Genomic DNA, 24,575 nt, shown 5'->3' with positions numbered 1-24,575 from the left:
ATTCCGCTACAGCCACATTCCTGAGAGGCTCCACGACCAATCCTCATCTTCCTCACCGCGGTAGTCTTCGCTGATCTGCCAACAGTCGGCGGACTTAAGGAGAACGAATGGTGGATGTAAGGAGAACGAAGGGAACACCTGTGCCCTCACAGCAACAGCAATCGCAACAGCAACAGTGATCTGCTCTTGCCCTACTCACGAAGCCTCTTGCTTTAAACCATTCTTTGCATCGATCCAAGATTGGTATCCTTGTCAAGAGCACTATCTTGTGGGGGCATGATAGAAGATAAGATTTTCCCAACTTGATAGAGGATAACTTGATAGAGGATAAGATTTCCCCAATTATATGAGGAAATCTCTCTATTCTGTTTATTCTATTGAGGAAAATCCTTCCTCCTAATCTGTATAAATAGGAGAGGGAACATGTTAATAGATTTAAGCTAAAGCTATTTTATTTCTACAATAAAACTTTTTCAATTATTGTTCTTATCTTCTATTATTTCTATCTTCTATTATTTCTATCAATATACAGAATAAACAGCATAGTTCAGGCTGCCCTCCTTGTTGGAACATTGTGAAAAGTAGAAAGAAAATATTGTATTATTGTGTGGCTGTCATGTCATGATTATAACATATAACAAATTGCTAATACAATTGAAATCTATAAAATAATTTGATGTCATTCCATGGATATAGTCAACATTACAGGAGAAGCAAAAGCAAATAGTAGTGATGGTGGAAACCCAATCATCCCTAAACATAAACCCTGAGGTGGCAAGCAGGTGCGTCGAGTTAGGTCTATTGTGGCAATGACGAGTGGTGCAAGTGTGATGGTCGAGTGGTATAGAAATGACAACGGTCAAGCAATACAGGAGCGGTAATCTATCAATGCGAGTGCAGTGATGACGAATGGTATAAGAGAGACAACGGTCGGGAGGTCGGGAGCTACAATGGTCAAGCAATATAGGTGGAGTGGGTATGATGGACGAGCAATAGGTAAATATGTTAAAAAGACGAGAGGAAGAGAAATCGATTAAAGGTGAGAAATGGATATAAATTTAATAATTTAAAAATAATAAAATTATATTTTTATTTTTTCATTTGTGCTTTTTTTTTTTTGCACGTGGTAACACGTGCGATATTTTTTCGACAACAAAGTTAACGACGCAGACATTTACTCTTATATAGTGCAACTCGCCATGTAGGAACTAACTTGGGACATTGCGGTATAAATGGAGCGAGGAGGTAAGAGGGGGGACACGATCAACCAGCGAATCCAGCAGCCCAGAGGCGGAAATGGGCATCCGAGAGATGGAGATCTCGGGCCACAAGCTCATCATCCACGAGGGCGACGACTCCAGCGACCCCTCCACCGGCCGCGCCCTCACCGGCTCCTGGCTCTGGGACGCCGCCATCCACCTCGCCGAGTGGATGGCCGCCGACGGAGGCCCCCACCTTGCCGGCGTCACCGTCCTCGAGCTCGGCGCCGGGACGGGCCTCCCGGGCCTCCTCGCCGCCGCCATGGGCGCGGCCCGCGTGGTGCTCACCGACGTCGCCCAGCTCCTCCCGGGCCTCCGAGCCAGCGCGGAGGCCAACGGGTTGGGGAGCCGCGTGGAGGTGCGCGAGCTGCGGTGGGGCTCGGGCGAGCAAGCGGTGGCGGAGGCCGACGTGGTGCTGATGTCGGACGTGTTCTACGACCCGGAGGAGATGGGAGGGCTGGCCAGCGCGATGAGGGCGGCGTGGGGGGAGAGCACGACGGGGTGGGCGGCGAGCGAGGTGAGGCCCGGCGTCGGGGAGTGCTTGGAGGCGCTGAGGCGGGAGGGGTTCGAGGTGGTGGAGGTGGAAGAGAGGGTGCGGCCGTTGTTGCGGGCGGAGGGAGAGACTTCGGTGTTCGCCGTGTATCGCATCAGGCGCGCTTAAGCAAACAAAGCATGGGGAAGCGTTTCCTCCACATAAATTCCTCCTCCATTTTGCATTGCAAATTAATAGAAAATTAGCTACTTTGTGTCGTAATTAAAGAAAAATCAAACTACTATTTTTAACCACAAGACCCATAAATCAACTAACTTTGATGAAACGATGAAGATGGTAATATATCATTAATCCATTAGTTTCCCATGAAGTTTCTTAGAGAATTACATGAGATTTCGGGGAGGATAAGGATGTGGAACCAATTAGACAAAATAATCAAGTCCAGTAAACCCATAATATATGAAGCTAAAAGTCTAATCCTACTCTGAACGCAAACTTGAAAGCTCCACCCAAAGCCCTCACATGACATACTTATTATAGACCTTAATTATAGATTTAACTATAGTCAAGTCTAATCTAAACACTCGTTAAGCAAAAGACAAACAAGCAAAGTTGAGGTACGAATCTCTCACCAAACCTCCTTTGCTCTTCTTTTTTATGTTGTGTGTCTGTATCTGTGTAATATAATAATAATAATGCCTTTTATACCTGCCGACATATTTATTCTATGCGGTATCTAATTTTGTCCCTTTGATGAAAACACAGCTATTTATTTGTCTGTATTTTTGGGTGATTATTTGATATTATTGTTTGAAAACATTTTATAGTGTGTGTGATATGAGATCATGAGAAATGTCGAGAATAGTGATATAGTTGGGTTCATGCCGTTTGGGCGTGTCACCAAATCCAGAATGCCAGACGACACCCACCAGCTGAGATATCTCTATTTGCTTTGTTGGGATATGTCACTCCATTGGCGTGATGGTGTACAGCTATCTCGCTTTGTCAGTACGCGGAGAGTTGTTGGCGTTGCCTGAGCGCAGGTCCCCCACAACCCCAGAATAAGATGATGCCCAGTGTATGTTGGCGTTTGTTTGAAGCAGACATCACCTTATTCTTGTTTGGTAAACAGATTGCAGCGGAGCACTCGAGCTTTGTTTAATGCCGCAGTCAACACTGGCAGAGGTGAAGGGCTGCAGAGTGTAAGCAAAGGATCTCTCGAATGCCATTGATGTTTTCTCGACTGGAAGAGGACAGAGACCACCTTTGGCTGACGTAAAATGGCAATTATGCCATTCCAGGCATAGCTGCTCGAGTACTTTCACATTTGGATGTGCTTCATGCAGTAGATGTGAGTATATAAAGTTCAGGTACAAAGGCTTCATGTCATGCTTCATTCAGGTTGCATGATTCCACAGACAAGGCGTGCAGAATGAGTCGAATAGAACTTAGCCAGCTATAAACTAATTGATATCTTCACACACACACACACACAAAAATAAAAACATTGCCTCATATCTCAAACTTTCAACATTTAATGAATAAATTTGACCAAATACCTTAACCTTTGGTAAATGAACCAGCGATATTTCAGGTAGCCTTGATAAATGAACCAGAAATATCCTTATGTAATCCTTCACACAGACACACACACACACACACACATATATATATATATATATATATATATATATATATATATATATATATATATATATATATATATATATATATATATATATATATATATATATATAGAGAGAGAGAGAGAGAGAGAGAGAGAGAGAGAGAGGAATAAGAAAAAATGGTTTACACCATTGAACATTATGGAATCAACTAAAAGAAACAACACAGCCTAAAACTAGTATTTCAGTATACCGTATAATGTTGTGGCAAAGCCAATTGAACATGTTTATCAAAAAAGGTGGCTGCTGAGATGAGATCAACAAGGCAACCCCACAAATGCCTCAAAATATGATAATTATGTTCAGCAAACAAAATTGTTCGATTTTTCAGTCAGCATATACCAACAGCATTATCCAGAGGAGTTCGCCACTAGGGAGGGAATCTAAAGAGTAGCAATGTGATCGGGTAATGAATTGCAAACAAAAGAACAACTGCATTAGCAAAGGGAATTTTAGTAGGAGAGATATGATACAAACAGCATCATTATAAACGAGTGAACCTTTTCTTGCTAAGTAAACAATTGAAATATGATGAGAACTGAATCATTATTGAAAGCTGTACAGAAATATAGATGACCTAGAATCTGGTGGAATAATTGCATGAAGTAATTGAGGCATTTATATTAAGAACATAAGAACCTAGAGGGGTCAAAAGAGAATATCCTGTTGGGTGAAAACATATCAGCTGAAGATAATAAAAAAAATTAAAGATGACGCAGACTTGAAGCAGAGTGACTGCAGCTTCTGGGTGAAGAAATTTTGTGTCTAAATCAGAACATAAATTCATAGGAAACAGAATATTGTACCTTGTAACTTACTGGAAATGACCTAAGAGTCCTGTGATTCTGATTGGTTGCCAACAATTCGAGACATAAGCTTTGAGATTTCCAAGATAGCATTGTGGACCTCCTCATCATCTGGCTCTGCTTGCATAGACCATGGAGGTGATTGTGAACCCAATCTGCTCATACCAGTGGCCTTCTTCACCTTTCTAGATGTCACTAATGCTCTCTCCAAGTCAGGCTGTCTTAATGGTCTTGGTCCCTGACAAAAGCAATTAAAGATATCATGTGAATGATACACATCTTATGTAACATTAGAAACTGATTACAATTTCAACATTGGCTATAATTTTTTTTATCTCCAACAATTATTCTGGATCAACCAGTTCTATAAAGCACCTAACACTATAAAGATGTAGCAATATTGTCCAGAATCCAAAATTTTTTTCCCAGGAAAAACTCCAATCACGGTTTCTTATATGAATATCATAAAATACAATAGGTAATAACCATAGATAGGGATGTTCAAATCAGTTCACCACCAAACCGTTAATGGCCAAACTGAACCGTTTATTTATACTCAGTTCAGTTAAAATAAGATAGTGTGAACCGAAACCAATTCGGATCTACCTAACCGAACTGATTCAAAACCGGTTAATCCAATTCGGTTATCCAGTTTATAATTTCAAGTAATTTTTTTAAAAAAATAAATTTCAGATGAGTTGATTCAATTCAATTAAATCGAACCGGAATCTTGGTCTAATTAGACGACACAACAATATTTGTGAAAGTGAGCCTACGTTATTTGTAAAATTAGGCAATTGGGCTGGTTTGATTAATCGGTTTGAACCGGTTAAGAGCTTAGGGCAGTGATCTCAACCGGATTGATATCTTTTAAGTTAAAAATTGGTTCAGTTCGGTTTGAACCGGTTAATCGAACCAAAAAGGGGCACCCTCGAACCAGAACGGTTTATAGCCTTCAAAACCGAATCATTTGTGAACTAGTTCAATTTTTCGATTCGATTTGAACTCCCCTAACCATAGAACATGATGATATACATCAAGGTTCGTCGTACCGCAGTGTACCATCCAGTACAGGTGATACATACTAGTCCAATAGAAGATCGGTATGGGCGATACATACCAGTCTATCGGTACATCTCATCGTACCATGTGTTAGTATATCGACACACATCGTACCGACGACTAGTCGATACACCGGTGCGGACCAATAAAGCGAACCATGATATACATAACCCTATATGGGAGAACATAGTAACAAAAGATGCACCTTAGAATAAAATGAGTTACTCAAGCAAGTTGCACCAAGGACCACTAGTGCACCAACAAGGAGAGTGGGTCAGTTCAAATTCAAGACCTCAAAAAGAGAAGAGGAAGACAAATAAAGGTTGCAACCAGCATGGATAACACTGTGAACATAGCCTTCGTTAGAACCATAATGGCCTAAAGATCCATGTTTAGAACAGTGACTTGGGCGGAATGGGTTACATCAAGAGATAAAACGAACTCAACATGATCCAGCATTTATATTTTTCTTTCCTAACACTTGCAATCTTGAGTTGGGTTATTGTTGCATGTAATGAAGATACAGTAGTTAAAACTTATAACTACCCACAAAAAAGGATTCCCGTTGGGCTGAGGTCAAGATGGTTTATTGTTTGACTTAGACGACTTAGAGTCAGGTTGGACATTCCCAATCCCGACCATTCCCAGATCAGGTTTAATTTCTGCCAGGTTTGGGGTTGATACCCTGTCCAAGTTGATCAAATTGTAAATGGCTCCTGGTAAACATACATAAAAAGAACATGAGAAATATTAGGCTAAGTTTATGAAGATTTGAATCTGGGTTATCTAAATCATTTTACAATAAAAAATAGCTAGATTGATATATAAATGCAGTATACTCACACTGGATGCTTTTCCATTCCTTTCGTCATTCAGCAGCTCCCTGAGAGGAAAATAGGCTGCTTGTTTGCACAGCTCAAGTATATCTGAACCACTAAAACCTTCACATAAGGTTGCTATGTAGTCATAATCAATGTTTTCTTCCACATTTTCACCCTTTAAGATCACCTTTAGTATCTTGGCTCTCTCACTTCGGTCAGGCATGCCAATTTCAAAGGTCTGGGTAAAGCGCCTGAGTATTGCCTCATCTAGTTCTGATGGGCGATTTGTAGCAGCAAGAACCATCACACGAGCATTCACTGTAAAATTGATGCACAATAGTTTTAATATGAATGTCTGGAAACTGATGTAGACACAAACGGAAGTCTGATACATCTTTTACTTGTAGTAACTGAAACAATAAATTAATAAACAGAAGAATGGAATAAAAAACCATTTTCTTGCAGTAATGTCAAAATATGAAATAGTACGTGCAGAAATCATATTTAGTATAGTACAGCATCCTTACTTTTTAAATAAGAACCCTTCTGCACTCCTATTCATCACTTCTTTTTTAGACAAAGTACCACTAGGTGTTGGTTACATTTAAAAGCCTGTTTAAGTGTGTTTAGGCAATGCAAGCTGGGAAAAGAGGGTAGTTTATCCTTGAGCCTGGAAAAAGAAAAATATGATCTTAAAAGTTTGGTCTTGAGCCTGAAAAGAGCATGAGATTATTATTAACTCCAAGAAAAATTGTCCAATCTGAGGATGACATGGACCTTTGATGCTATTCGCTCACTTTAACTTGTATCCATTGTTGGCAAAACATTTAGCAACAGATACAACCTTCCTATATGAAATAATCAACAATGATAAATGGATATAATAGAGGGTTAGAAACTCCATCTCAATAGACTTTCTTAATTAGTGATAACGGAAGATCAGAATGACGGGAACATGGCGCTGTCTTCTTTCAAGATCCAACCTTATGACAATGAGAACCACAACTTTAACACACATGATAATTATCTTTGCTTCACTGAGGGATAGCAGAGACCATAGACAATTAAAGATACTCTTATCTCAATGGACTTTGTCAATCGATGACAATAAAAAAAATTTCGACAATGGGAATACTATGCTTTCTTCTGTCACGCTCCAACCTCATGACAATGAGTCATTTAACACAGATGATATCAACATCTACCTGTGAGTACATAGAGATGTATAAAGAAAGCCCTCTCACGGGTGTGGATCACCAATAATCTTTTATAAGTATTATTTACATATCAGAAAGAAAATAAGATGCTTCTGACTTCAAATAGGAACCTAAGCGTGTGTTTTGTTTGGTAAAGACTGATCAAGAATAGCTTTCGGGGACAATTGTTATACAGGTTTCATTTTGCAGCAGACCCAAGATAGTGAAAAACAGCAATCCAAAATTTTAGAAAGAAATATCAACTTATTGTTTTCTGATGTCTTTGCTCAAAGGATAAGAAAAGCTTTTTCAGTTTTCCTAAGTCTTCTTCATCAAACCTTCAGAAAAAGAATAGCTTTTAGCATTTATTGCATTCCACAAATAAGGAAAGGGAATCAAAATCATTTTGCTTATCCTAAAAGAAAAAAACATAAGATTTATTTCTCAGGGCATCTTTTATCTTGTGATCAACCAGGCACTAAGTTAAAAAAATCAACTATTGTTCCATGAAGCAAGTACAAAATAATATAGAGTTTTCAACCACATTCTTTGCTAGCAGAAGAGTTCTCTACTGCTCTTTTACACACAAAAAAAAACTATACTCAATAAATGTCTGAATCAAATTCAATTAGCAGATGTGTGTGCAGACTCTCCATTAACATATAATTATTATTTTCTGTAGTATCACAAAATTACTACTAATAAACCTGACAAACATCATACAAACTAGAAACATATAGCTACATTCACCAGAACAACAATAAAAAAAAATCAAGAGAAAATTCAGTACCATATGCCAACAACCTGGGAACCACCACGCAAATTAGATTCTTATAAAAACATATAGCTACATGCAGCAGAATAACAAAAAATCATTCATAAGAAGAAGCACGTCATGTACATGCTCATTCAACAATGCACACTCACATTTGCTAGAAGGCTGTATTGATAGCATAAAGGGCCTTCTTGCCCTTGGGTTGGATATCATAAAAGAAGAAAGCATATTAGGTGTATGACAAACCAAAACTGGAAACAGATTTTGCTGATTAAGAGCAAGCCACATAAGCAAGGAAATATGACATACATCCAGACAATAAAGAGAGCCAAGAAAATGGAATACTCACAATCAGTTGTGAAACCATCCCACAAAGACATGAACTCAGTTTTCATGTTAGTCATGGCTTCATGATCTGTATTACGGCGCTGACCCAAGAAACTATCCACCTCATCAATAAAAATGATAGCAGGTTGTAGCTTATAAGCAAGGCTAAAGACAGCAGCCACTGCAACAGAACAAGTGAGATATTATGCAAAATGCTTCTAGACAACAAAAAAATAAAAGTAACTGACACGTATGGTGATATACAGCAAAATTTTAAAACATGATAGCATGTGTAGCTAATGCCTAATTTCAGCATGATACATAGTGACAACAAATCCTAGTTCCAAATTAAAAGAATTTTCGGGTTCCTTCATCCAATGAATATCTCAATGGTACCAACTTTTCACAAGAAGATCACACAAGAGAATGACATGAACAACCTCAAAGAGCAGGTTTTCTGTTTTCCAGACATGTTAAGAATAGCATTACCTGAAATACTTTGTGCACTACCAATTATAAATATGGAACTTGTTTTCATAGTATCTATTTATAAAGCTCTCGTTATATTTATAAGTTTCAAGACAATAATTCACAAAGGTCAACTAAAGAAGACACCTCTACATCAATAATGATATTGATATATTTATAGGTTATCAAGCACACAAGCAACAGGAGAAAAAAAATTCTTTTAAACTGTTACTTATTTTGTCAAAGTCTTTATCAGCTATGGTAGACGACACCTTCATAAAACTCTTGTTATTTGCACAAGTTTTAAGACAATAATTCACAAGGGTCAACGAAAGAAGACACCTCAAATTCAATAATGAGAATGATATATTTATAGGTCATCAAGCACACAAGCAACAGGAAAAACAAAAATCTTTGAAAGAATTACTTATATTGAATCATTATAAATAATATCTTCAAAAGATTTTATCCCTCTATAAACATCCAAACTCCAAAGAAGCTTGAACATTTTTGCAATTCACATCAAGAAATGAGAGGCCTTTAATCTTCATTCTTTATAGGCTCATTTCAGATGGTGACCATATTAGCATAGCACTTATGGACTCTTCTTACCTATCAGAAAGAAGAAATCAATTACTCACTTAAAGAAATTAGTGCAACAATTTGTGTCTCACCAATACTAAACCATAAAAAAAAAAATTGCCTCTTTGATAACAGAAATAGCAGATATCATCTCAACCCTATTCTAACAATGAATTTAAACATATGATATGACAAGAATTTGAATAAGGTCAATTACCTTGAACATACTTACATTTCATTTTAAATTAAATGAAATAAAAGAAAAATAACAATAATTTTCTTGAACATGAAGAAAAGCAAGTAGTTTAGTAATCGTAACAACCGAGTATACTAATAAATCGATGAAAATAAGCAAAATTAGCCCTCTGTTATGTATCATAAAAACAAACTTACCAAGTTTTTGAGCATCCCCAAACCATTTACTCATCAAATTCGAGATTCTCACATTAATAAAAACTGCCCCAGACTCTTTCGCTAAGGCCTTTGCGAGCATTGTCTTTCCTGTTCCTGGTGGCCCATACAGTAGGACACCTTTTTGAGGACTAAGAAGCTTTCCATGTGAAAACAATTCAGGTCTACGTAGGGGGAGAATGACTAGCTCAAACAAAGCTTGCTTCACATGCTCCAAACCCCCAATAGACTCAAATTCAACATCAATGTGATCAGGGTTTATAACATCGCAAGCTATTACATCCTGCAAATGCATTTACACATTATCATTAAGACATTGTTGAGTTACCTACAAATTGATTCCAAACAAAATGTAGAATTAAAAAATCACGTCCAAAAGCAAAAATCTTTACTAAAAATGAAGGTTACCCATATCCGTAAAACAAATTTAGAAGATGGAGGATGTCACCAAGTATATTATTATCTTCATCTATAAACTTAAATTTTACATACCTTGTACCATCCCAGAGCATAGTGCTTACAGGGTTTAACAAGACAATTTCACACTATATCTGAGGGAGAATGAAACTTTGCATATAAGACTGCATCACACCAAAAAAAAAAAAGAAAACAAATTTTGGAAATCCTGAAGAAACTAAATCTGGAAGATGAAATTTACATGATAGTATGAGTATATTTTGCTGGTATCTAACTATAGTAAATTATGATATATGTGATACCAAAATTAATCTAACTATTTGAAATGTAGAATCACACTGATTTTTCCAAGAGCTAATATATGATTTGCCATGCTAAGATATGACTTCAGACATGACACAACCATGCTGATCACATAGATGAATCCTGCTGTGTCATGCCCATGTGCCTTATGCAATAGATGGTAACTAGCACAGCTGCATATGTATGCAGCTCTATGAGGTGCGCGTATTTCTCCAGGACATGCAATTTGACTGCATAACTTAATGCTGTGTGCCATCAATTTGATACATGTTTGTTAACAAGCTCAAATCTTAATAGAAACAACCAAGGAAAGGTCAGGAAGGGAAACCAATCTAACAAAATCCTCAATTGCCATAGGTAGGAATTAATGCAGGACAGATTGATTGCCTCAAAGGAAAAAATCATGGCACAGATTTGATTGCCATAACTTGGGATGATGCTTTGTGACAACATTTCTCATTTTTCATCAAGGGCCACATTAGAATGTTCAGGAGATACCAAGCACTTAAATAAAAAAAATAAAAAAAAATAATGACATCTTCGAACTTGCACCGAGTTAGACTCTATACATCATTATTTGGTAAATGCCTAGGAATCGACAAAGACAAGAAGGGAAGAAACATAACCACTCTATAATTAGCTCTCATGAGCTATGGATTATGCTACACGGTAAGAAATTCAGAAGTACAAATATAATCCGATCAAAGAAATTATGTAACAATGTTTATAAGCATAACAAGTGTACTGCTTCACGCTAAGCAAAAGTAGAAAAGACCGACAGGAGGGTAAAGAGGAACAGGATGCTGTCAGTCCGTGCTCAAATGAAGTGATCTTGTGTACAATATGTGATCAATTCCATTTCCAAGTGAAATTGAGATCAACCTAACTAAAATCAAACAATAACTTAGCTTAACCAAAAAAGCTCTAGGATGTCATGGGTCCCTTACTAACCCTGGCCATGTATTTTCTTATAAACTTTTCAAGGTAATCAATGCCTTATCTGAAACCACATGAAAATTGCGTACATACTCTAATACATAAAAAAGGCTTTGAGAAAGGAAGCTACAACCATGATATCTATGAGATGTATTAACCAATTTAAAACTTTGAGCCTATTGCAGTGTGTTAACTATGGAAGTCCACGAAAGGCAAGATAGTTCATATTTATCTATAATTGATGAATGACTATGCAATGTTTGCTAGTACTTTATGTAGGTTATAGCATCAATAATATTAGTTTTTAGTTAAATTAATCCCTTGGGAGGTTTGTCTTCCATGAAACAGAGAAGTGCTTGCAGGAGGCATAGTTCTAACGAAGCAATGCCAATACTAAATCAGGGCTAATACAAAACTAAGCTGCAAAAGTGTTACAAAGCAAAATATTCTGTACTTTATGGAGTTTCATAAATAAAAAAGACTGCAGAGTTTAATCTCTTTGTTTCAACCTTGACCTACGGGTTAATCATAATAAAAGACTATATTTATAAACATCATGGAACATGGTGTCATCATTAGAAAAAACAGGGATTGGCCAGATAAGAAGAACATCAAAGCAGGGATGTCAAGTTACTGTACATTATCGATCACGGGAACAACAATTATTGATCAAACATGTATCAATGAAATGTGTCAACATGCATACACTATTCGTCAAATAATTAACAGAAGACAGACTGAATTAGAAATGGAGTACTCAAAATCATCTTGTTGGAACCCAATTCAATATAAAACCTAGGAGAAAAAGGGATCGCAGACAAATTTCAATATCAGCTACTCAGAATAAAAACAAATTGGAAATTGTCTCCCCCAAAACAAACCCTAGGCATCACTATGTCAGTTAACTGCATTCAATAATACACGGAAACCTGCATCCGGAGACCTAAAACCCAGAACGCCATAGAAAGAACCGACCGTGAGGGGTCACGGGGCATGTAGAAATCAAGAAGAAGAGGAAAGGAGAAAGGGAGGCGAGATGAAGACCTCGTACTGGTTGGTCTGAACGAGGGGCCGTCCAAGGCGCTTGGCGATCTCCTTCTTGTTTTCGAGGGCTTTCTTGCTTGCGGCGCGGTTGGGGTCGAGCTGGCGCAGCCCGGCGAAGAGGACGAGGCAGCTCAGCGCAGCGCTCGCTGCGTACAGCACCAGTTCCTGCAGGAACCTCGACTCCGATGGTCTCATGTCCTTCCCTCCCTCCTCTTTCTCTTCCGCCCTCTCCCGAGAATCCGTTCGCAAGCCCTACACCTCCGGTTTAACTACTTTGCTGCTGCCCTTTTCACTCCTCTCATTACATAGTTACATATACACATTAATTTTATATATATATATATATATATATATATATATATATATATATATATATATATATATATATATATATATATCTTTTTGGCTTGTCCACCAAGCAACGAATTTGAGGCGTATGCGACACCCGAAGAAGAAAGATCGACGCAATCGATTAATCGGAAGCCCATCCATTGTCCAGCCGGAAGAGAATATTATATTATATTATATTATATTATATTATATTATGGATGAATTTTCCAAAAAAAAAAACTTAATTTTGATTATTATTTTTTTTACAGAACATTTCTACTATAAAAAAAAAATTCAGACAGCACCCTCAACAACTAAGAGATTCATTTCCTATCCCAAATACTACCCTTTGGATCGTCGGTTCATTAAATGATTTGATATTGGTTCAGTTTGCCCATATGATTCATTGGTGTTAACATTATTATGATAACATGCCTTCTAAATCTACTTGAAAACACAATAAACAAGTCAAATAAAATTAAAACACACTAAAAACCAATTGATTCAAATAGATATTTATAATAGTTTTTGAAAAAAATCACCCAAATAAAAATAAAAAATTGACTTGTTACAATATTTTGATTACCACAATAAAGATACTATAAGTCTTATAAGAAAATACTATAAATGATCTAAATAAATTCTTAACCTTAACCAAACTAACTATAAGCCAACAAAATATAATATTGTAATAATGTATGAGCAATACCAAACATAATATAATGTCATAATATTTTTTTAATAATATTTATAATATTTTTAACATATTAATAAAACACTATAAATGGCATTGAAAAATAATACACGAGTCAAGCACTATAACAGTTTAAAAATTTTAAAGTGCATTTTGAGTATTTTTAAATTAAAAATATTACTAGGAAACAAATAAAAAAGGGAGTAATTCCCAAAATATGAATATTGTTTTAGAAAAATAATCTTTTATTATAGTTTGGTAAATACGTGGTGAGGAATTGATTTCAAACGTTGGACATGACCATGATGGATAGTAAGAAGGGAAGAAATTAATTTTAGGTACTTCAATAATGAAAATTCCACATCATGTGTGTGACTCATACATCAACATATAAAACTGGGATATTTTATCTATAATTTCATTAAATGACATCATGGTAATGAAAATTTCATATGTCTAAGAGTACTTTCCAACAATCATATCCAGAAATGATGCATTCGAAACGTACATGTGAGGAATAATTGGATACACCATTCAAATTGGAGAATTAAAGTTGCATCTTAAAGAGAAACAAACAACCGAGTCAGTCTCAAAAGTGTCAGATAGCAGAGACACCAAAATGTTGCATTAATACCCAAAAGTTACATGTTAAGATCTCTACATTATAACATGCACAACAAAATAGAATGGCTATCCTGTTCAATGGGATTAATGGCTATGATATAGAAAGATAGAGAAACCTTAATCAGAAAGAATTAATGAAGAGATGGAAAACCTATCTGACCTGGCACAATAGCTAAGAGCTGACTATGATATTGATCATATAAAATAAAGGCCACTCAACTGGTTGTAGGAAATGCACTCCTCAGTCCTTTCAGTCCCATAGCAGAATTCAATGAGGAAAAACACATCTAGGAAGATGCTTCATGTAATCTTAAGGATCTACATTACTTTAGCTCAGAGGAAAAAGTTTTCACATTGCAAAACCATAAACAAAATGTCAGGAAAAGAACCTGCTATCTGAAATTTTCTCCAGTGAGATTTTCAAGGAGACAACCAATCAGAAATCAAACAATATCAAAACTGAACGTTTTAAAATCAATATCAGATGTTGTATATGGATCATTCTGAAGTTTTACTACCAAAATCCAACAAAACAAAGGTAAATTAGATAAAGACATGAGAGATTACATCAGAAAAGTGAAGTGCACCGGCCAACCTGAGAGAAAGAGAGCTTCATTATTTTGTTTTTCCATCAAATTACTGGACTCATGTTTATATATATATAATCAACCCTAAACAAAAATGGAAATAAGAAAAAATAATGGAACAGAGGTGGTGGGAAGGCAACCTGTCTGTACGGATGCCAAAACTCAACGCTGGCGAGGAACAGGTGTGCATCGAACCCGTTTTCTACTTCTGTTCGTTTTTATTTTCCAAACTGAACTCCTATGGCTCACAACTTCTGATTTAATAATGTGGCATCCCGCATAAGTCTTGCGCCACCTACAACATCTTATAACACAGTTTGCTTGAAATCATCTAATCTCAAATGTAAGTCAACTAAACTCATTATAATTTCTAAAAAACCTAAGAAAGAGCTGAAAAACACTACTCCTAAAGTGAAGACTTCAAGGATCAAATCTGACGCCAAGTTATTTCCTGCTACAGATCTGAATATCCAAAGCAATCCATCAGTCACTTCCAATGCACATTGCTAATTCTCGAACTATGATAAAAAGCTTACTTTCCCAGGATAAGGACCAAGAGTCCATCTAGAACTGTCAGGTGGAGAAATGCCAGAGACCTTCCTGACTTAGATAGTTGTTCTTAATATCAAGTCATCCAGATATCTCTCTGACACATACTGAATGTGGACATTGCACCTTCCATCCTGCTTAGGGGTGAATGTTTTTGGCTTGACTATGTGGATAGCATTTCTATCAAATAACAGGGCATATAACCATAGTGCATAAAACTGTTTTTTAAATCTTGTCCATCTGAAGAATTAAAGAGCAGTAATTTTTTACAATATTCTTTTCCCTGAATTCACCCCAAGCGAATAGGCTTGGGACAGAGTTGCCTAGGCAATTCAGGCCTTGGCAACGAGTTCAGGAGATACCAAATTCAGCTGGAGAAGGGAAGAGAGAGAGATGAGAATGTTGACAAGGAGAAGAGAGGAGAGGAGAGGAGAGAAGAGAAACAAGATGTAGAGAAGGGAAAAGAGAGAGAAAGTAGAGAGAAGAGACTTGAGAGGATAAAGACAACAATTTTTACTCCAAGATCATTCTGTTATGAATTACATTAAAAAAGCCTCTATTTATAGGCTCAAGTAACATTCTAATATAACTTAGACCTAACTCCATCAAGTGATTACTTCTAATACCAACACAACCTATAATTCCAACTAAGCAAACACAAGTTCCAAAATTACAATCAACAGTTCAAACCATGGATTCAAATCTCAACCATACTGGTCAGTACGTTCAGTTTTTTATAAGTCCAACGATTGAATGATTTGTGGATTGGGCAATTTCACCCAGTTTGATCCATATCAGACATATTGCTGGTAAATTCATGACGGCAGGTTTACCGGTGGTACACTTAGTGGTACACATGCCCATGACCTATACTCATCCTACCTCTCCATTTCTTTTTTAATTTCTTAATTTTCTTCTCTTTTTCTTCATTTTCTTCTGTCTCACAAGTCACAAGCCATGTCATCACCTCCCAAGTGCCATCACTCCTCATTCTCTACATGTTCCATCTCGTTTTGCATGGGAATGTCCTAAAGTTTGCTCACTCTACATTGTAACCACTCAGGACCTACCTAGTACTGATTAGCCTACATACTATACAGTAACAATACAAGTACCTATTTGGCCACTGGACCAAGATTTTAATCAATGATTATGATTTAAAATACTAATCCACCAGTACGTACCAATTGATATTTATAGGTTAAGAATGTCAATTGTTTAAATACCAAGTGATAAATTATGCAATGGACATTTACAAGGATATTAGGGTATGGAAATTATTCAACCCTAACACCTGATAAAATAATTAAACCTGAGCAGAGAACATGTTAAGAATCAAATCAAAAGGTCAGTACTCTCTTCAAGAGAATCAATATTGGATGCAGAACAGGTCATTCAGATAAGTGTAACTCCACACCCTAACATAAAGTGAAAAGATTAGGCAATCCTCTACATCTTCAAGGAGAACCAGTGGATACAAAGCAACTAGGGAGACACAAGAGTGAAAAGCATGTTGATGCTTTCTCGGGCTTGACACATGTAGAAGGAAATTATAACATTTCCTCAAGGTCAGTTTCTAGAAGAGGTACTCAAGCGATGATCACATACGATTCATAACACCATGTAAGAAAAATGTAATAAAGTTCAATCAATAAACTGGAACAAGGTTCCTCAGAATCTATTGTGATTGCAAGAACTCGATGCTATGAATTTAGGCAGTCTTGAACAGATTAGATGTAACAATTATCTTCTGGTCACGTCTGATAGCATTGCAAGTCCATCAGAAATAGGATAAAAGAAAGGGGGGGGGGGGGGGGAGGGGGCAAGTTTGGAAGGGGAGAGAGAGAGAGAGAATGACAGAATTGTTGCAGGGACAACCTACCAATAATATCTACAAGTCCATTATTTTAAGCATGTTTATTGAACCAAGGATGTAACTTCACAAGGTCAAGACATGTGTTCAATGTGCATAAGCGAACCCTTCAAAACATGTTAAAACTAATATACTGGTAGTGGCATCTAATAAAGCATGACAAAAGCATATTGCATACGATGTGAGAAAAATCAACTCTGTAGAAACAACCGACTGAGGTTCTGATAAGATGTTCAAAGAAAATAAATGCCGAAACCAAAATTGTTATCATCCAAGGAAAAGATATGTAGTTGTATCTAAATTCTTGAGACATAATGTGATGCCTAAGCTTTACAAGACACTAAAGCATTCAAAGAAGCATAGTTCTTTATGTTCGCTACCCATGGATCTTTAAACTGATTTACTAAAGACATTTTATGGACTATCTTTATTCTTCAGTATCCTTCTCTAGTATAGTTACACCAATTTGACATAGATTCTTGTAGTAAAGTACATATGTTATTGATAACCTAGTTCTCTCAAGCCTACTTTACACTTCTCTTTTACCGTCTCAATAAATTACTTATTTCTCCACCCCCACCTTGACTTCACTTCAGATGAACTAAATCCAATCTATATCATATTAAAAATAGCTAGAAACAATTAGTACTTCCCATAAGAACATGCCAAAAATGCAAATCCTACACTACTTGTTTCCCCAATTTCTATTCAATCCAATGGCCATGCCACATAATGCAGGAGTTTCTTAAGTATACGTTTATATCCGAACAATAGAGCGTCATAGTTTGGTACGTTGCAACCAAAAGCATCAAAGTTGGTGACAAACACATTCCTTGTAGTGACAGAGAACAATACCCTAACAAAGAGGCGAGATGGGATCTCAGATAAGCTTGAAAGGGAGGGGCCAGGGAGTGGACCTAGGGACCTCGACCCGGTCCTTGATCCGCTGGATCATCTTCTTCCGCTTCCCCCGCGCGTTGCCGAACGAGCCCTTGAATCGCTTCCCTCGCTTCGTCTTCTTGTCGCCGCGACCGCACGGCACCACGAACCCAGCAACCGGCAACGCCTCCGACGGTGCAACGGGCATCATAGAGGAAAATGAGCGGACCATCGGCTGATGCGCCAGCCGCTGCATCGCCGCCCTCGCCAGCCACCGCATCGCCATTGGAGCCTCGGAGAGTGAGCGCCGCACGGGGTTACAATCGCCATTCGAAACCCTTTTCCCTTTGCGCTGGGGAGCGTACACCGAGCTCGGGAGTTCGGTTGGGTCGGACGCGATTCCGTGCAGTGACGACATCAAGTCGAACCGCGTGCCATCGACAGACACCAAACGGATCCATTTAGATAACGGGCTGAGATGCGGAATGGGATCCGATATTTATCTGATCGGATCTGGATCCATAATCGACCTCTAATGGTTTGGATCTCAACTCGGTTTATACTTACATGATGAAATATATTTTACATAGCAAAAATATGCTTGTGATGATCCAAGAAAGAAAAGAAAAATCTAAATTTGTGGAATGGTGCCAATCCCTATATAAATAAGCATGTCTTGATTGCAATTGATTGTGGAAGAACACATTAATAATAATAATTCATCATTAAATATTTACATGAAAATAAAATGTCGATCACATTAAATCGATAGACTATAAGCATATGAGAGTAATGCCCGTCATGTGTGTGTCGACAGACGTGCGGACAAAGCATCAGTTCTCGGGCTGGGAGGCAATAGAGGAAGAAGAAAGCGAGCATCGGTTGGTGGAACAGAGCTGGCTCAGATCCCACTGGAAGCACAAAGAAGAATCGATGGCAACGAACATGTCATGTGGTCTTCGTCGGCTTTGGGAATCTCCCTCGCACCCCGCCTCCGGAGACCCGCGTTGACGCGGAACATCACGCGCCCCACCGCCCCTTTGCCAACCCACATGGCCGGCAACCCCGCCCCGCCGCACCCGGTCATCGCTGGTGCCCCTCCCGACCGTCGCCAGATACCCCCGGCCCCATCTTCGCCTCCTTGTCACCGCCTCCCCCGGCACTCCGCCCAACTCTGCTCCCCTTCCCCCCAACCCACTCAGTAGTTGTCCATCAATGCCTTGAGCAAGACACAACCTCGACTCTTCTCTCTCTCTCTCTCTCTCTCTCCATCAAGCTATATAACGCAACCCCCTCAAAGGCTTCTCCTTCCCCCGAGCGACACCAATCAGCGACGCGACATGGAAGATCATGACAACCTCAAGGCGACAGAGCTGACACTTGGTCTCCCCGGGACGGATGCGATAGAGAAGCCGACGCCGGCCGCCCCAAACGTCAACAAGCGGAGCAAGGAGGAGGAGGAGGAGGAGGAGTGCTGTGGTTTCACAGGGAGCAGCGGGCGGTCGGCGGCTAAGTAAGTTGTCTACGTACAAGCAGCTTGCTGGGTGTAAATATTCTGAATGGTTTGTGTGGATGGACATGGCGCGCATGCAGGGCACAGGTAGTGGGATGGCCACCTGTGAGATCTTACAGGATGAACAGCTTTAGGGAAAGGAAGATGGAGAAGAAGGAAGAAGACACAACAGGAATCTACGTGAAGGTCAGCATGGACGAAGCTCCTTACCTAAGGAAGGTGGATCTCGGAGTCTACAACAGCTACGAAGACCTCACCGATGCCTTAGACGCCATGTTCAAAGGCTTCTCCTTGGGGAAGCGGATCACACAAAGACAAGCTCACGATCTACACGAATCCGAGCACGCCATCACATACGAAGACAAAGATGGAGACTGGATGTTGGTCGGAGACGTTCCATGGGAGTAAGTATCATTAATTGGATCTTAAACGAGCTTACGCATGAATCTGATTTCCTCTTCTCTGTTGCATCTACATCTATATATATCCACCTGCTTGGATGTGCAGGATGTTCGTGTCGTCATGCAAGAGGCTGAGGATAATGAAAGGCTGTGAAGCACGAGGATTAACGTCGAGCCCGTAGCGAGGGAGTTGGAGACACACACAATTCGATTTGATTTGGACATCCTTCCATCAAGAAGAGGAAAAAGAAAGAAAGAGAAAAGCTAATAGAAGAAGAAGAAGAAGAAGAAGAAGAAGCAGTAGTTGTATTGAATTATTTGTACTTGGTTTTATTTCTACAAAGCATGATTTCCAGTTGTTTCTCCAGCTTTTATGATCTTTGTAAGACTCATACATATCATAGTGAGAAGATTAATGGGTATTCTTCTACCAAGAAGACAGAGAGATGTGATCCGAAAAATATTAATTTATGTAACAAATATTGGGGTAAAAACCCAAAGATAAAAATTGAAGTTGATCTAATTTTAAAAAATAAAAGATAGGCATTAAAATTCACTTATGGTTGAATTAATTCTTTCTCTAAGGATGATACATGAAGGTAAAAAAAAAGCATTAAAATAAAATTGATTTTTTTGTTTATTTTTCATATAAATATTATTTGAAACAAGGTTCGTAATACCATATCTTACCGGTATTTCGACCTGGGCTCGGTACCGGTACGGTACAGTATACCGAGTGGTACACCCAGGTGTACCGAGCGATATACTCAAGTGTGCCGAGTACAGTGCTACAGTGCACTCGGACCGGTAACAAGCGATCCACGTACCGACAACCTGTCAGATCGGTACGTACCGCCCGTATCGGACGATACAGTTCGATACTACAAACCATGATTCGAAAACCAATTCAATATATGATTACGACCTATTGATTAATGTAGATTTTAGTTGTCCAATACATTAGAGGTTCAGAGCTAATCCGAGGTGCCTGTAATTAGCTTCGAGGTTGAGAATGAGATGTGTATCATCTACGAGCACAGAAGCAAAGGACGAGACATATTGCACTAAGATATTAATGCTAGATCATGTATGAATGATCGGTGTCGATGTAACCTTAACCTTAAATCTGTGGAGACTATTATTCGGGAAACATCTAATCCACTAACAATTTTGTGTTCATCCAATAATGATATGATGCAATACTCCAATCCCATCAATCTTTGTCAGTACTCCTTTTGCCTATGAATCAGAGTATAGTTTTCTTGAATCTTGTCTCGATATCAAAATAACGTTGACTTGTCATTCCCATATAGATACATCACTATATTCTCTCGTTTTCCAATAACGTTTTCTTACTGTAAAATAAAATAAAGTTATTATTAATTATTTATTAGGTCATAAGTGTCACCATAGAGCTTGATAAGTTTTATAGCCTATCAATGTTTTTCAATCATTTCTTTTGGCCTATCAATTTTATTTCGTTTAAACGATTGTTAAAATGTTTGAGTTGAAGTTGAGATAGTAATATACTCATCAGATTTTTATAAGTCAATCTTAATCTTACTCACTTTGAATGATAGATTAATCGGGGTGTTTCAATCTCCCCCACTTAAGGATAGTCCAAATCAAACTTTGTACATGTAAGAGATAACCAAATGAAGGCTCAACGTTGTGATGAGTCCTCTAACTCCATCAATGAGTAGCCATTTCCTGCTCGTGTCTCTTTACTATACCCAAATATTAAGTTGACTCTAATACCAAATGTCACGATCCGGACTTGACGGGCTAATTGACCTATCAGTTTCGTTTGACCCAAACTACTAACCAAAATGTTAAAGCTAAAATTGATAATAATACATTCATCATATCCTCAATATTAATCTTGTCCATGTGAAATTAATGATAAGTTTTTACTAGATCCTCCTCAAACTTTCAATATCATATCAGTTATGATATTATTTATTATGTCTCGACATGATGATGAAATAACTATCGATTAATTTTATAAAACTTAAATTAGTGATTCAAAATGTTTAGACTTAATACACTTATCAGATCTTAATATTATCATGACATCATCACATAAGAACTAATATAGTACAATTGAGTTTAAATCTAAACCTAAGATAATAATAGTATAATTTCTAATGTATGAAACTAAATAAAAGTATTATAATGATCATGTTTATGTCTTACACACTTTGACTGTTTTCCAGTGACATGGATCACATCAAATGAGAAAGTTAAAGCAGAAACTCCGGTGGTAAGATTAGAGACATTGCTGCGAGAAAAGCAACGGGAAAACTCAGGTGATTCCTTTGTATGGTTGTTCAACCCCTCTCTCTCTCTCTCTGTCTCTCTCTCTCGCTCGCTTTAAGCTCCACTTCCTGCTTGTCTGGTATTATAATCACTCATCTGTTCTCATATCCACCACTATGCTTACATTATTATTCCTCCAACGCCTCTCTCTCTCACTCTCTCTCTCTCTCTCATTTCGCTTTCAGCTCTCCTCGTGCTGCTTCACGCATATTTATAATAATATTGTATAATAATATCGACATTGTGCTTAAATTATACTTCCTCCTATGTTCTCTCTCTGGTTCTTCCTTCCGCGATGAATCCAGCCCGTTTTCTCGTCCTCCACACCACCACTTGAAAAAGATCTTCATCTGAGGAGGAGGAGGAGGAGGAGGAAGAAAAAAACAACAGTACGTAGAAAGAGACAGTACGCACAGCGTGAGAGAGATGAAGATACTGTGTGATTTTTGCGGCAAAGGGGAGGCTTTGGTGTTCTGCTGTGCGGACGAGGCCGCCCTCTGCGACGCCTGCGACCGTCGTGTCCACTGCGCGAACAAGCTCGCCGGCAGGCACCGCCGCTTCTCCCTCGATCCCCCTTCCGCCCACTCCCACCCGCTCTGCGACATCTGTCGGGTACGGCCAACGGAACCGATTCAAAATAACTCCGATTTATAGCCAAAGTTTAAACCTTTGTGTGTGTTGTCTGATTCGTAGGAGAAGAGATCGCTTTTGTTCTGCCGGGAAGACCGAGCGATCCTTTGTGACCACTGCGATGCTTCCATACACAGCGCCAATCACCTCACCATGAAGCATAGCAGGTTCCTTCTCACCGGCATCCGCCTCTCCGCCTCTCCTATCTCCTTCCCGGAGGCAGAGATTACGGGTAGCAGCGCCAGTAGTATCTCAGAGTACCTCATCAATATGTGCCCAGGCTGGCACGTCGAGGACCTGCTGGTGGAAGACGGAACAACCGCTGCCGCCATGGATGGTTTCTCCAATGTTCGCCGCTCTATAACCGAAAGCTCTCATCTTTACGGGATCAGACCGTCGCAAGATCTTAACCTTTTATGATATGTTGTGCAGGTGGATGAGTTGCTGCCGTTGCTGGAGGCGGGTCTGGACGGCGGCGGGCTGGAATCCATCCGCGCGCCCCATGTACCACAGTTCCCTTCCACACTTCCTCCGGCCGGCGGCACCCGTCACCCGCACTCCCTCGGAGGCAAGGAAGTAGCAATCAACCTCGAGCGGTGGAGCAACGACGCCTTCATGGTGCCACAGATCTCCCCTGCTCCAACTCCCGGCAAGAGATCAAGACACTCTGTTCAGAACTACTAACTTGGCCTTGCTTGGATTGGTACTCTGTTCGCAGGTCCCCTCTTTTACGAAGCAAGAGTTTGTGTTTGTGCTGCTTCAAACTCCTGATGCGTCTTTCTTACTAGTTGCTTAGTTTCTCTCTGAGCTAGCACTGGCACAGCAAGAAAGAACGCAATCGTTGAGATCTCCATGTGGTTCTTCTGTTGGTTTTTGGTTGGCAATAGTGCCTCCGGGTTCTGGATATGGCGCTTCTTATTTAGTTGTTGTTTGGGCAAATTCTAAACAAAAATCCTTATTTTCACTCTTTTCCTTGTTTTTTTTTTTCTATTTGTTCCTAAGGGATTTTTATTTCTTAACAGATGAAATTACTTTTACCCTCCACCACCTCCATCCCTCGATCATTACCCCCACAACCTCCATCCCAGCTCCCTTCACACGCCCTCCCCTTCGTATTCAACACCATCGACTCCCCATGGAGCTGGGAGATGACAAGGGTCGTGATGGTCGTGCACGATAGAGAAGTGGTCGAATGAAAAGGGGAGGAAGGTGAGGGCGACAAGGCATAGGTGGCATGCAACATGATAATTGCATCAACAAAGGGGAGGAGAGACAAGGATGATAGGACCTCATGATGGGACAACAAAAATATATGACGATGAAGGATGATCGGCGACTAAGACATCAAAGAGGAAGAGATCAAAAAATGAGAAGAGGCAAGAGCGACGAGACAAAGAGGGCTAGCAACGTCAACAACCATGATGAGATGATGGGGCAGATACTACAACTAATTTTATTTTTTAGGAAATAAAAGATGTGCTAAAAAATAAATGAAAAACAAATGCTAATACAAAAAGTAAAAATAAAAGGTTTTTAATTTGCCTTATTTTATGGTGGTGTGCAAATAAAAATTGCAAGTCATATGCACTAC

The 24,575-nt window shown here is 38.9% G+C and overlaps 4 protein-coding genes across 7 annotated transcripts; 3 read left to right on the top strand and 1 right to left on the bottom strand.

Annotated features, from left to right (window-relative positions):
- Positions 1-964: 964 nt before the first annotated feature.
- Positions 965-2,971, top strand: LOC135652231 (uncharacterized). The gene has a single exon (XM_065173036.1). It carries the CDS (start codon positions 1,297-1,299, stop codon positions 1,918-1,920), a length of 624 nt encoding a protein of 207 aa, XP_065029108.1. The 5' UTR covers positions 965-1,296; the 3' UTR covers positions 1,921-2,971.
- A 576-nt stretch (positions 2,972-3,547) lies between these two features.
- Positions 3,548-12,887, bottom strand: LOC103970569 (uncharacterized). 4 transcript variants are annotated; one of them, XM_009384387.3, is made up of 6 exons: positions 12,586-12,887; positions 9,868-10,168; positions 8,447-8,605; positions 6,149-6,444; positions 4,256-4,481; positions 3,548-3,869 (listed from the first exon to the last, which is right to left on the bottom strand). In XM_009384387.3, exons 1-5 carry the CDS (start codon positions 12,778-12,780, stop codon positions 4,266-4,268), a joined length of 1,167 nt encoding a protein of 388 aa, XP_009382662.1. In that variant the 5' UTR covers positions 12,781-12,887; the 3' UTR covers positions 3,548-3,869; positions 4,256-4,265. The 4 variants fall into 4 exon arrangements, with proteins under 4 accessions (XP_009382662.1, XP_009382663.1, XP_009382660.1 ...); XM_009384388.3 differs by having other exon boundaries at positions 3,548-3,820; XM_009384385.3 differs by having other exon boundaries at positions 4,244-4,481; positions 12,586-12,886.
- A 6,532-nt stretch (positions 12,888-19,419) lies between these two features.
- LOC135652443 (auxin-induced protein 22D-like) lies at positions 19,420-20,430 on the top strand. The gene is made up of 3 exons (XM_065173374.1): positions 19,420-19,634; positions 19,715-20,038; positions 20,142-20,430. The coding sequence occupies exons 1-3, from the start codon at positions 19,462-19,464 to the stop codon at positions 20,215-20,217; spliced, it is 573 nt and encodes a 190-aa protein (XP_065029446.1). The 5' UTR covers positions 19,420-19,461; the 3' UTR covers positions 20,218-20,430.
- Positions 20,431-22,631: 2,201 nt separating this feature from the next.
- LOC135653248 (B-box zinc finger protein 20-like) lies at positions 22,632-23,890 on the top strand. Its single transcript, XM_065175024.1, has 3 exons — positions 22,632-22,966; positions 23,048-23,332; positions 23,417-23,890. The coding sequence occupies exons 1-3, from the start codon at positions 22,781-22,783 to the stop codon at positions 23,666-23,668; spliced, it is 723 nt and encodes a 240-aa protein (XP_065031096.1). The 5' UTR covers positions 22,632-22,780; the 3' UTR covers positions 23,669-23,890.
- Positions 23,891-24,575: the final 685 nt, after the last annotated feature.

The sequence above is a fragment of the Musa acuminata genome, chromosome BXJ3-11 (genome assembly GCF_036884655.1).
Source record: "Musa acuminata AAA Group cultivar baxijiao chromosome BXJ3-11, Cavendish_Baxijiao_AAA, whole genome shotgun sequence".
In the NCBI taxonomy this organism is placed as follows: Eukaryota; Viridiplantae; Streptophyta; class Magnoliopsida; order Zingiberales; family Musaceae; genus Musa; species Musa acuminata.
Note: the sequence above shows the minus strand (reverse complement) of the source record. Positions and strands in the feature narration are given on the sequence as shown.